The sequence below is a fragment of the Gossypium hirsutum genome, chromosome A10 (assembly GCF_007990345.1).
Source record: "Gossypium hirsutum isolate 1008001.06 chromosome A10, Gossypium_hirsutum_v2.1, whole genome shotgun sequence".
Lineage (NCBI taxonomy): Eukaryota > Viridiplantae > Streptophyta > Magnoliopsida > Malvales > Malvaceae > Gossypium > Gossypium hirsutum.
In genome coordinates, this window is record NC_053433.1 from 98,836,641 (window position 1) to 98,850,322 (window position 13,682).

At 36.1% G+C, this 13,682-nt stretch overlaps 1 protein-coding gene and 2 non-coding genes across 3 annotated transcripts; all 3 read right to left on the reverse strand.

The window, feature by feature from the left end:
• Positions 1-8,707: 8,707 nt before the first annotated feature.
• Positions 8,708-8,781, reverse strand: TRNAT-AGU (transfer RNA threonine (anticodon AGU)). The gene has a single exon. It is a non-coding gene; the product is annotated as a tRNA-Thr (tRNA).
• A 92-nt stretch (positions 8,782-8,873) lies between these two features.
• Positions 8,874-8,947, reverse strand: TRNAT-AGU (transfer RNA threonine (anticodon AGU)). Its single transcript has one exon. It is a non-coding gene; the product is annotated as a tRNA-Thr (tRNA).
• Positions 8,948-9,951: 1,004 nt separating this feature from the next.
• On the reverse strand, positions 9,952-11,727 carry LOC121208456 (uncharacterized). The gene has a single exon (XM_041079089.1). It carries the CDS (start codon positions 11,713-11,715, stop codon positions 11,140-11,142), a length of 576 nt encoding a protein of 191 aa, XP_040935023.1. The 5' UTR covers positions 11,716-11,727; the 3' UTR covers positions 9,952-11,139.
• Positions 11,728-13,682: the final 1,955 nt, after the last annotated feature.

Here is a 13,682-nt window from a genome sequence, read left to right on the forward strand (position 1 = left end):
GGTCAGAATGTCAACAACCCGATCATAAGCAAGTACTTCACCAATAAAAATAGATCCATCAGCTACCTTCTCGCTGACAAAAAACAAATTAAGCTCTATATGTTTGAACTTGGAGTGTAAAACGGGATTAACAGCTACTGTAACTTCACTACAATTGTCACACCAAATAGTAGGTGGATCGATAGACTGAAGTTGTAACTCATTGAATAACGATATCAACCAAGTAACCTTACTAGTAGCTACAGCAAGACTTCGATACCCAGCCTCAGTCGTAGATCGTGAAACAACTTGTTGTTTCTTGGAGCACCAGGAAACTGGTGTGTGACCAAAATACACACAATAGCCCATTATAGATTGGCGAGCATCAAAATCCAGCCTCCAGTTAGCATCAGTATAACTGATTAGAGACAGTCATGTAGAGGGACGAAAAATAATCTCATAGTCAAGAGTACCACACAAATACCTTAAGATTCGCTTTAATGTAACCATATGAACAGTAGTAGGTTCATGCATAAATTGACATATATGATTTACTACGTAGGAAATATCAGGCCGAGTCAACACTATATACTGTAAGGTACCTGCAAGACTTCTGTACCCAGTGGAATTAGGTAGACAATCCCTGTCATTCTTAGACATAGTGGACGAGCTAATCATTAGAATATGGACACTCTTTACATAAGTCATAGTACTCTTGTCTAGTAGATCATAGATGTACTTTCGCTGGCAAAGATGAAGACACCCTAAGGATGAACGAGTAACCTCAATCCCTAGAAAATAGTAGAGATCACCTATATCTTTAAGAGAAAATTCCTTATTCAATTGCTAGAAAAAACTACTTATACAGTAAGGCATGCTTCCAGTAATAATAATATCAACCACATACACAAAAACATAAAGAGTGGAGTCAAGCGTAACTCTAACAAACAAAAATGCATCAGACATTGAGTGAGTAAAACTAACAGGGAAGAGAAAACACTTCAATTTATCAAACCAGGTACGCGAAGCTTGACGTAGACCATATAAAGCTTTCTTCAGACGATAGACCAAAGGTTCACCATTTGAACCATATTGGACATACCTCAGAGGTTGCTGCATGAACACATGATCATCAAGATTTCCATTTAAAAAGGTATTATTTACATCTACCTGTCGAAGTTGCCAACCCTTGAAAACAGAAATGGAAAGTATGATACGAATAGTAGCAGATTTGACTATTAGACTGAACATTTTCTTGAAATCACACCTAGGTACTTGAGAACATCCTTTAGCTACTAATTGAGCCTTACGCCGGGCGACAGTGCCATCAAGATTTTTCTTTATCTTGAATAGCCATTTGCATCCGATTACTTTGTAAGTAATTGGTAATGAAACAAGATCCCATGTGGAATTACGAATGATAGCATCATACTTAACTTGGGTAGCAGCAAATCATTCGATGGTAGAAAATGCTTCTTCAATTGTAAGAGGCTCGATAGCTTCAACCAACAAAGTTTTGGACTTAAAAATGCCAGCCTTAAATCGAGTGACCATCGGATGAGTATTTGTCAGTGGAAAATGAGGCACAGGAGAGGACGGACGACAGGCGATGATAGAGTATTGGAAGCAGTCCTGTTTGGATTGAGAATACCATCGTTGTTGGATAAAGGATATGGTTCATGATCAGAACCTAGTTCAGCCTGAGGAGTACTGGAGATAGAGGGTGAATGACACATAATAAGAGGTGGTGATGACTTAGGGGGTTGAGCTGACGAGGATGCTACAGGTGGACAAGAGACAGGATTAACAAGAGAAACATTTGTTGGTGAGAGAGAGTTATCAAACGATGAAGTGGAACCTCCCAAAGTAGACATAGAAGATAAAAATCGTTGTTCATCAAACACAACATGATGAAAGATGACGATCTGACCATCCAGTGTGAGACATTGATATCTTTTATGTTGTGAAATATATCCCAAAAACGTACATGGTTGAGAACGAAAATCCAACTTGTGACTTTTGTTTAATAGTGGAAATCCAACTTGCAACGAAAAACAACAACACCCGAATACTCATAGATGATCATATGTGGGATCATATTTATGAAGAACTTTAAACAAAAACTCTCCTTTCAGTGCCGTGGTAGGAAGACGATTGATGAGGTGGACAGCATAACAAAATGCATATCCCCAATAGTCCATAGACAGATTTGTTTCGGCCAAAAGGGTGATACTCACGTCAACAATGCGCCGGTGTTTACGCTCAGCCACTCCATTTTGTTCAAACGTGTGTAGACAAGATAGTCTATGGATTATCCCTTGAGCTGCCAAAATAGATGTGAAAGCTTGATACTCGCGCCCTAGTTACTCTAAAACTATTTGATACGTTTCCCAAATTGTGTTTTAACTAACTGCTAGAACTGAATAAAACAATCCATTACTTGTGAATTTTGATGAATAAGATAAATCCAAGTAAACTGAGTGCACATGTCAACAAACGATACATAATACCTATTACGCCCACAGACAACAGACGCAAGCCCCCAAAGATCAGAGACAACCAAATCAAATGGAGTATTGTTGTAATGCCCTAATTTTTGAGAATTCTGTGAATGTTGGCATAGGTTTAATTATGTTAGTGGGCCTCTAGAAGGCCCAAGCTTAAGATAGAACCTGACAATTTTAGTTAATTTTTGTTCCTTAAGAAAAATGGGGTGAAATTATGAAATAGGACCTATGTGAAAATGTTTGAAAATGCTATAGGCTAAATTAAAGTGGCCAAATAAATATGAGTGCAAAATAGGAGGATTTGCATGACAAACCTCCCATTTTACATGAAGTGGCCAGCCATCATGTTGTTGTAGACAATATGAGCACTTGATATCCATAATTCATGGTACAAATTGATAATGGGTTAGGTAAATGTTCCATGATAATGGATTAGGTAAATATTCCATGATAATGGGTTAGGTAAATGTTCCATGATAATGGTTTAGGTAAATGTTCCATGATGGGCATTTCATGTCTTTTGTATTAAAGAGTTAAATGGATGAAATATGAAATTTTATTAAAAGAAAAAGGGGTGAAAAGAACAAAGTTTTGTCCATCTTTTTTCATCATAGCCGAAAGTTAGAGAAGAGAAAGGAGAGGAGAAAGCTCTTGAATGTTTGGTCACTTGGGGAAGAAATTGAAGGTAAGTTCATGGTAGTTTGCTTCTATCTTGATGTTCATGAGTTCTTCTTGATTCTACCTTAACTCTTGAAGTATATTTTGGTTTTTGGTTGTGTTGTGAGCATTTGGTCATGAATTAAAATGAAGGAAATGGTTGTTGTTTCATGTTCTTTTGATGAAAAATGGAAGATAGGTGAAGTTGAGCCAAACAAATGAACATGCATGTGCCTTAGATGCTAAAGGGAAAAATCGGCTAACATGTTGTGCTTTAAAATGATGAAATGGAGATTATATTTTAGTAAAATCATAGATATGTGATGATTGATTGGTGATATACATGTTTAAATAACATGCATGCAAGTTATGTGTGAAAGAGTGAATTTGGTAATAAATCTACTTGGGACAGCAGGAGTAATGTGACTTTGGAAAATCACCATAAATTGTGGGAGATGAATTAGAAGCTGAATAAATTATGTAATTAAATCTTGTTGAGTCTAGTTTCAAATGAAATAAACGAGAACATATTTTGAATTCTGTACAATGAGAAATTTGATTCCTAATGAAGAGTAGTCAGATTAGTCAAACAGTGAAACATGCGAAACTTTGAGAAAAATCTGGTATTGATTGGCCAAACCAAAAACTCTGAAAATTTTATGGATATAAGATATATGAGTCTATTTTCAGGAAAAATTAACGGCACTTGATTTGGAGTTTCGTAGCTCCAGTTATAAATGATTTAGTGACTGTTGCTTAGGAAGATAGCTTGCAGTGAAATTATGATTATGTGGTAAACATTGACAAAAATTTGTTAATGAGTTGCTTATTGATTTCTTATAAGCTTACTATGATCTGTAGGTGTGGTTGGCCGAATATTGTAAGGGGTTAATACGTAGTTTGTATTTGAATAGTTAGATTAACGTGTTAGTAATCCAATTGTAGGCGGTTCGTGTGTGGATCTCGTCAGCATATCGTCGCAAACAGGTGTGTAACTAACACCCTCTTTCTTAGTCTGGATCGGCAAAAGTCGAAAAGCCGAAATGCCGAAAACTGGTATTTTGTAGATTTACGAGTATGCGAATGCTCGTGAGGTAAATCGATTAATGTTTTTGGTAAGCTGCAAAATTTGGATTGCAAAGTGCATGATTTCTGTGCCCTCGATATTTTTGGGCTTAATGGGCCAAAATTGGAATGATGGGCCAACGGGCCCAATTCGATAAGAACCCTCGGTACGTGATTCTGTTAGTACGTGAAAAGTAGGAATATGCATGAAAAACCCTAAAATAGATAAATTACTGAAATACCTTTAAAAGTGAAAAATTTACAGTTTTACCCCTAGTAGATAAATTACCGAAATACCCCTAGGGTTAAATTGACCTAAATGCATGTTTGACTGTTGTTATTTACTGCATGCCATGTTGTTATTATCTGATGCATGGGATTGGGATATTGACGGAGGAAGTACTGAAAGTGGCTTGTCCATGTACTAGAGGCTTTGCCTCAATTTACTGTTAACTGAGCAGCAAGGCTACAACTGTGGAGTATTGGTCTGGGTGGGTTGAGTTATTCCCCACATAGAGTGTAGGGCTGGTACGGGTGGAGTGTAGTGGTTGGTGGGTTGAGTAGTCTCTCCAAATGGGCTTGCATATGTTATCTGAATAAGGGGCTAAGGCCCAGTTTATTGTAATCTGAAAAGGGCTCTGGTCCAATACTACTGTTACCTGAATGGGCTTAGGCCCAATAGGCTTGAGCTGACTTGGGCTTTGAATGGGTTTTCCTTACATACTGAGTTTCCCCAAACTCACCCCTTTTATTTTCATCCACGCAGGAAATCCCCAACCATAGTGGGCTTGGAGCTGTGAGGGAATTCGGAGTGGCCACCCGTTCTGAAAGTTTGGTTTTCTTCTGGTGAACTAGACATCCTATTATTTACGTTGAGGTTTGGGTTTTTAAATGTAATAAGGCTGCTTAATTATTTTTGATGGTTTTAATATGTATTACTAAGATAGGTATTACTTATTTTAACTGTTGAAATTGGATAGCTTTAGGGCGCGTTTTCAAAAAAAAACACAATTGATTTCAAAATAACACGACAACAAGCAAAGCTTCCACAATGAAAGTATTTTCCAAAATTAATCACTTTTCCTAAAAATGACTTAATCAAATCGGTTTCCTAGAAATATACATGACGTTAAGGTGTGGCAATGGCGGTGTGCATGTCTAGGATTGGATCCGAAGGGAGCTTGGTACTTAAGTAGTCTGATAGATTCACCTCCTCTTTTTCGGTTTCCTACCTGGTGCACAACTTCCATTCACTTTAACCTATAATGAAATTATCTTTTAAAACACTAAGTAGGTTTTTCTGGATCAACAATATAAAATATTTTGAACGCTTCGATGTGGCATGTTGGATCCGGCCATAACGTCTGGGCTGGGTTTGGGGTGCTATAATTGTATTCAGTAATAGAGTTTGGAAAGGGCAATTTATGATACTTCTCTTTCTGACATACAGTACAAACATTATCAAGATGAAATTTATTGGAAACAATATTACACTTATCTAAAACATATTTAACAATAGAAGCAGAGGGATGACCAAGGTGCATGTGCCACAAAGTAAAATTATCACAACTGTCAGATCGAGTCTGAAGTCTAATGTTGGCCAGAGAATGAGCTTCAATAGACTGAGTAGACATAACCGGCAGAGAAAAATAATAGAGTCCATTATGAATATGGCCCTTCAGCAAAATTTCCTGTCTCTTGATGTCATTGACCACACATTAAGTCGGGTGAAATTCAAAAAACACATTATTGTCAATGGCAAACTGAGACACAGGCAGAAGATTCTTCCGTATAGTCGGTACACACAAAATATTAGATAATCAAAGCAATTTATGGTGTGCATGAAATACTGAATTCTCAATAGACGAGATCTTGGTGGGAGTCCCATCACTCATTGAGAGAGAAGATATACCTGAATAAGGTGTATTGTCATTTAATGTAGAAACATCGTGACACACATGATGTGAGGTCTTAGAATCTGGATATCAAGACGCGATTCCGACGGGCATAGGAATATACGAATCAGTACCATCAAGGTTGGACCTAAATTGAGTGGCATGAATATTAGACCCAGTAGAATTGGATACATCAGATGTATGCATATTGAGTATACGAGGGAGTCCAATACACGAATCGGACCCTGTGTAAACACAAACCTGTTGTTTAGTCCACCATGAAACAAACGACCCAAAAGCATTACAAGCATCGTCATTGGAAGGCCCAAAGTCACGTCTTCACTTAAGAGGAGTTTCAAACTCTACATGATTAGATTTTGGCCCAGTTGAAAAATTATTTGCTGGTGGCCCAATATTATGATTCGGACCAGAAGGCCTATCACGCATGGATGGACCAGGATAGTAACCATAGAGAGTTGGCCTAACAGTAGTAGACCCGAAACTAGCAGCAGGTTGCCCAAGAAAGGAGTCTGGTCCAAGCGCTAAATAAAAAAGATACTGCCCAAGCCGAACAAGCATGCTTGACCCAGTCGTGTGCCCAAAACCATCAGCGCAAACATCAAAAGGATTAGAAGGCGTACTAGACGATTGAGGCAAATAAGTTGCTCCACAAAATCCTTCGCCAGTAAAAAGAGCATTTGGCATTATTAATGGGCCATTAAACCCAGATGAACTCGTGACGAAAACGAAAGTTTAGCAGCTGATCTTTGAGTCCCATGATCGATTGGAGTTGAAGTTTTGTCTACCCCTAACAACAGACTAGCATACTCCCGATTATAGCGATAGTAGCATCACTGGGCTAAATGCCCAAATCAGTCATAGATCTGACATTGAATTCGGGAATGGAATCCTCTGCCTTGACCACCAGATGGAGGACGACCATTCCAGACAAATGTCACCACCAATGGTGATGGAACAGATTCCACAAAATTGGCATGAATCAGCACATCCTCTAAAACCGCACGTATCTGATAATTCTCATATTCGATAAGCATATCAATTAGACAGTGAAATGGTATAGGTTTAGATGAAAACGATGCTAACATAATCACCATATCAAACTCCGGAAGTAAACCTGCAAGAACAATTTCAACTTTCTCCGCCTCCGAGATTTGAGAACCAGAGGCTTCGATCAAGGCACATGTGCTTTGTATTTTTGCTACATATTCATTGATAGAGAGGTTACCTTTCTTAAGTGAGTGCAGCTTATGATAAATACGGGACAACTTCACTCCGGTGACTACTGCGAAGAGTCGAGTGGCGTACACCAAACATTAGACGCCGATAGAGCATTTGTAAAGGAAGATAACAGAGACGGATTAATGGTGGAAAGAAACCAGGAGGTAAGCAACCGATCCTATTGAAGAAAAGGCGAGGCATCTGGATTTGGAACAAATGATCCGTCAGCTGAGGTCCCGTCCAAAAAACTAATAAGTTCATAACCTTCAATGATTAGCCGAATATGCTGCTGTCACTGAACGAAATTGCCATTGTCCAATTAAACAGTGTCATGGCGGGGAAAAGAGTGAACAAGTAGAGCATTAGTAAATGGCTGACATCCATGCTCTACAGAAGCCGAGTCATCAGAAGCTGCGGTGGCCATGAGAACTATCGAAGATTAGATCTCCAGGAATAAGGCGACTGATACCATGTAAAGATCTACAGTAAACTAAACTATATTGAATACTGAAAAGGGATTTTTCTTTCATTCTCTTTTTCAACAGTACAGTAATAGTATTTATAGAGTACATGAGTTGCTTAGTAACTATTGCTAACAACATAACTGCTTGAATAACAAACTAACAGCTAATCAGACTACTAGCTAACAGACTAACAACTATTAGACTAACAGTCTCTAACAGTGTTTTTAGTAATAAATGATAATACTAATTTCTAATGCAAATCAATATATTAATGTATCATAATCATATTGTTCAAAAATTAAAAGAAGACACGTATATATGCTTTAAACTTAAAAATGGGTTTTAAAATTTTTCCCATGCCAATTTTAAGTGCAAATTAATAGAAAAATGTAATTAAAAAGATAAAAAAAAATGAAGTATAGAAAATACAAAGGAAAAGCCAAAACATAATAAAAATTTTGATAATTCCAATCAATAATATTATTTGTAATACTGTTAAATTTGAATATAAAATTTTAAAAGTTGAGTGATTCTTGCCCCCAAAAAATTAATTAGGAGTGATTTAAGCTAAATATTATAAAGACACTATAGATTTTAATTATAAATTAAAAAGATAAATTTTAAAATTATATATGAATTTAATTTAAGCATAAATTTTTATTTAATGTAATTATAGTTAAAGCAATCACACAGTGGAATGGCAGGCCTAACAAAAATAGATCACGTGTCTGTTTGCAGAGAAGGATAAAATACTATTTGCTCTTGTTGAGAGTCGAACTCAAGACCTCCCGCTTACTAAACGAGTGCTCTAACCAACTGAGCTACAGTTGTTAAAAGAACCATGAGTTTCATGACTAAAGTAGATTACATGTCAGAACTCAAAAGAGAATAAAAAGCACCTTGCTCTTGTTGAGAGTCGAACTCAAGACCTCCCGCTTACTAAACGGGTGCTCTAACCAACTGAGCTACAAGAGCCTTGATGAAAATTTGATAGAATTAACCTAAAGAACTTAGTTTCTTTAACTAAAGTAGGTATCAGACACCAAAAGAGAAAATAAATTACAACTTGCTCTTGTTGAGAGTCGAACTCAAGACCTCCCGCTTACTAAACGGGTGCTCTAACCAACTGAGCTACAAGAGCCAGATGGTAACGGTTCGGTTATTTACTTATATTAATTTTAATATAGTTTTAGTATTTACTCTATTCCAGAATTCCTTGCACATGTATGAACAAAAGTGGCCCTGTCCAAAGAGATAAACCAGGAAGCTTTTATCCATGGTGCGGTTCCTTGGGAACGAGTAAAGGTTTACAAGAGGGCCCCTGCTAACATTTCAAGCTTCCATTTACCACCAATACATGCATGCCATTAATGTTGAAATGGGCAAAGCTTTACAGAAATATCAGAAAACAAAAAAGAAGATGATGGTTTTTTATGGAGAGGGATCTGGTTTATGTTTCCTCAGGTCATCCAATTAGATAATACCCAATATTAAATGTAACATTTAAGCACTTTAACCTATTGATTGCAACTTTGAGGATTCCAGCTTGTGTTAAATTAGATGAGAATTTAATTGAAAATCGTTTCTAAGATAAAAGTTAGACAACTGTTAAAAATAAGATTTTGTTTAAAGAAATATCCTTTTGATTCATTTTCATCTTTGATTTTTGTAAATATTTTTTTAAAAAAATGTTGACTTTTTAAATATTCTTTTATTTCTATTTTTTTTTCAAACAGTTGAACCTAAAATCGAAAATATAATCGATTCAAACTAAAAAAAAAACAATTAAAAATCATATTTTTTGTCTTAATAAAAATAGCTTTTTCCATTATACTTTAATTTTTTCAGCTTTGATTTTTATAAATATAATTTCTCATAATTTCTATATTTTTATATAATTTTTAATTTTTTATAAAATTTTCTTAATTATAGTTAACATATATATATTTTAATTTTTCTAAATGGTTGAATAGTCATGTTGAATCGATTCAACCGAAAACCAAAGATAATCTTGCTCTATTATAACTAGAGTAAACTATGTCTTATTAGTAAGTTTACACTTTAGTTACTCAATTTTAAAATGTTACAAATTGATAATTGAATTATTCGAAAGTTATCATTTAAGTCATTAAGTCGCTAAGTTACTAACGAATGTTTGATGGTTGTTAACTCACTATTTATCTTATGGTAAACTATACAGAAGCCCACTCCATTTGATCACCTAATGTCAAAATAGTTACAAGTTAGTCACCAAACTATTTGAAAATTTTAGGGCTTTACGGGCCTCCATCACAATTGTATTCCAATAATCTCACCATCATTTGACCTCCTCCTCTAGCAAATAAACTCACTGAACTAGAGTTTTTTTCCCTCCTCTTTCAACTTTATGGTTTAATTTTCCTTGAAATGGCCTGAAACTTCGTTGATTTAAATCCGAAGCCCTGATGGAGAAGCTCTCCGATCTCTATGCACATTTGTCAGATGGTTGCCTAACTCTGATATGTTCTTCTTCTCAACAAGTCTTTCTCCTTGACTTTTTTGATTAAGTCTCTATCACCTGGAACTCTCTAACTAACTCTTGACTGAATTTGATATATTTGAGTCTCCTTTTTCTTTTGATATTTTGATTTTCTTTTCTCTGATTTAATTTTATCCTTTTTGCTTCTATAGGTCCTATTTGGGGCTTGTTGAAAGAGGATACTTTCTTTCTTCTTTTTTTTTATTTGCTTTGTTTTTTGGTATTTTTGTTTGCTTTTATTGCGTTTATGGTGATATATATAATTTGATAAAAGCTTATGGTGATATTTGGTTGCTGGTTTGGGCTAAGCTTAATTGTATATTTTCTTAGGTTATAGTTTTGGATAAATGGAAAATGATAATTGGGTTAAAAATAAAGGGTTGTTGAGTTGATTGGGTCAGAGATGAGATATGGGGTTGATAAAGTCTTTGTTAGGGTTTGAGGCTTGAGTTGTTAATATTGTTTGGATTATAGGTTAGAGAGTAATTGTGCAAAGATTGAGTGGCTGAATTGTAAGCTTATTAGTAGTTCAATGATCAAAATGTAAATTTACCCATCCCGCATTTGATGTCTTTTGGAAACCTAATGGGTGAATGATCAATTAGTTTAATGATCAAATTATAACTTTTTAAAATTTAGTGACTAAAATATAAACTTACTAATAGTTTAGTAATTTTAGTAGTTTAAGCTTATAATTAGATTATTATAGTCTATTAGGATGCATATGTGAAGGATAGAGAGCTAAAATCATAAGGAGCATAAGATCAGGTCGCAACTGCAATTATAGATTGTTGAGTTAGGCCGGGAGCGGTGGATCATGTGGAGGCAGTACCAGATGGTGGTAGCCGCAAACGGAGATCGATGTTACCTTCTTCATTTACATCCGCAGCTACTAATGAATCCAACGTAGACCCCACGCCAACTTCAGTTTGTACTACTAGGAAAGGTCCCTCACTGGGTTGCGCCCCGACAACGTGCAAAGGACGAGGACCCCTTAGAATTATAGGCGTACACGATGGTGAGGGACCCCGGAAGACAACCGCATGTTCATCACTTGGGCTCAAGTTTGTGAACCCTGATCTGGCATAAAGCGACGGCCTTGATCGAAATGAATGCGCAGTGATAACATGGCCAGTGGTCACAAACCGTTGATGATGATGAGCAGTGAAGGAAGAGGCCAGTTTTGCCCGTCGCTCTCTTTTGTGGGCGTTCTGATGGCCACCCAAAGCTTGAGAATTGGGAAATCCTCGGTGACAATATTGGCACTCGAATCTCCTGTTGTCACAAGGAGCTGCTGCAACTGGGAAACCGAAAAGCTTTAGCTTTGAAGATTGATTATTCCTTCCGGTCTCATCACCGGCGCCATTGTTTTCTGATGCACTTCTACTCATTGAAATGGCTGCTTTGCTCATGATGTATTAATTCGTTCGGATCCTCCATAGAATTTATAATATAGGGAAAGGATCATTTGCCATGCATGCAGACTGACGCAAATACCCTTTAGAGGGAAAAATTATTTGTTCGATATCAAAGAGCGAACCATATCCAAAACAATAGGCAGTGTTGTCGAGTTCACTGTGGATACCTTTTTCTATTGGATTCCTCGAATAGACAATAATCACTCGTGCGAAAAAAGTAGGTCCTAACCTTTCACTTTAACCAGCGGTTCTGCATCATCTCCTTTTAACATATCCAACTCTCATAGTTTATAAACAACAATAACGCATGAGGTTACGACATGTGTAAGGACCCCTCCAGCATGAATTATATGAGAGATCCAAAGGCATATATCCATCATCCAAATAACATGAAATACTACAGTACTATGGTTTCCCTTTTGGTGCACGGTCTATATGGAAACGATATCATGTCAATGATGGCACTCAGTTTTCAATGTCTTGGCGTTTGATAGTCCAACCGATTCCAATAATTTTGAAGCGTGGATTATTACACACACAATTTTCTTCTTACAGGACAGGATGGAATAATTACAAAAGCATTAGTACTTATCCATATAGCTTAAAACATTTTATTATGTAAAAGCTTAAAACGTTTAATCATTTTATTATTTTAAATCCAATTTTATATACACATAATAACCGATTAAAGGGTCCACAAGGTACAAACAGACGTACTTTGTGGTAGAAATTCAACTTTAATCCCTTTCAAACATTAGTACTTTAATTTCATCTTTTTTCAGTTTTTTTATTACATATAAGAATAATATTTTTGGTCTCTTTCAAAAGTTAAAAATTGGGTTTTGATTCAATTGCAATTTGATACATGAATTTTGTAGTGCAATTATACGTATGAAACTTTGATTGTGGTTCAAATGAATACATAATACTTTGATTTTGATTCAATCATATGCATTTGAATAAATAAATACATCAATTTATTTGTATATTTGATAAATGTAATTATTTGTATATGCAATATATAAATATGTGGGGGTGCGCCTCACGTTTATTGGACATGTTGCAGTTACCTTAGACGAGAATCAATGAAGCAACCGAATAAGGGCCAAAATATGCTCGACATCGAGACGAAGAGGTCCTCGATGTCAGGACACCGTGACGGTTTTTGGCAATAGATGTGGCGATGACGTTGTGACGAGGAGAGCTGGCACGTCATGCCGATTCCTGATGTTATGCAGCCACATTTTGTATAGCTCAACGAGCTTCTTCTCCTAATTAGACTCTGATACTTCAGGGTTATTAATATTGAGCCCATTTAAAGGGCCTTTGTAACCCTGATTTAGACATGCCAATCAATAAGGGCTTTTCTTAATGGTTATAAGATGTAGTAGCATATGAGTTTTGGTGAGAGTTTCGTGGTAACTATGAAGAGAATTTTGTTCTTGAATTATGGCTTTATTTTTAGGGTTTGGATTTGTACATTTAGGTTTGTTTTCTTCATATTATATTCACGTTTGTTTACTAATTTAATGAAAAGTCGAATCCTCTTTTGCCCGTGATTTTATCTTCTTTGGAGGGGTTTTCCACATAAAATATTTGTGTTCGATCTTCTCTGCTTTTCTTGATGGCGACAAGATGTAGTCACATATGAGTTTTGCTGAGAGTTTTATGATAACTATGGAGAGAATTTTATTCCCGAGTTAGGGCTTTGTTTTCGGCGTTTGGGTTTGTACATTTAGTACATTTAGGTTTATTTTTTTCCGTATTGTATTCTCGTTTGTTTATTAATTTAGTAAAAAGTCGAAGCCTCTTTTGCCTGTGATTTTATCTTCTTTGGAGGAATTTTTCACATAAAATACTTGTGTTCGATCTTCTCTACTTTTCTTATTCGTCGTTTATAATGGTCGATCCCCAGCAAAACATCAAATGATGTTATATCA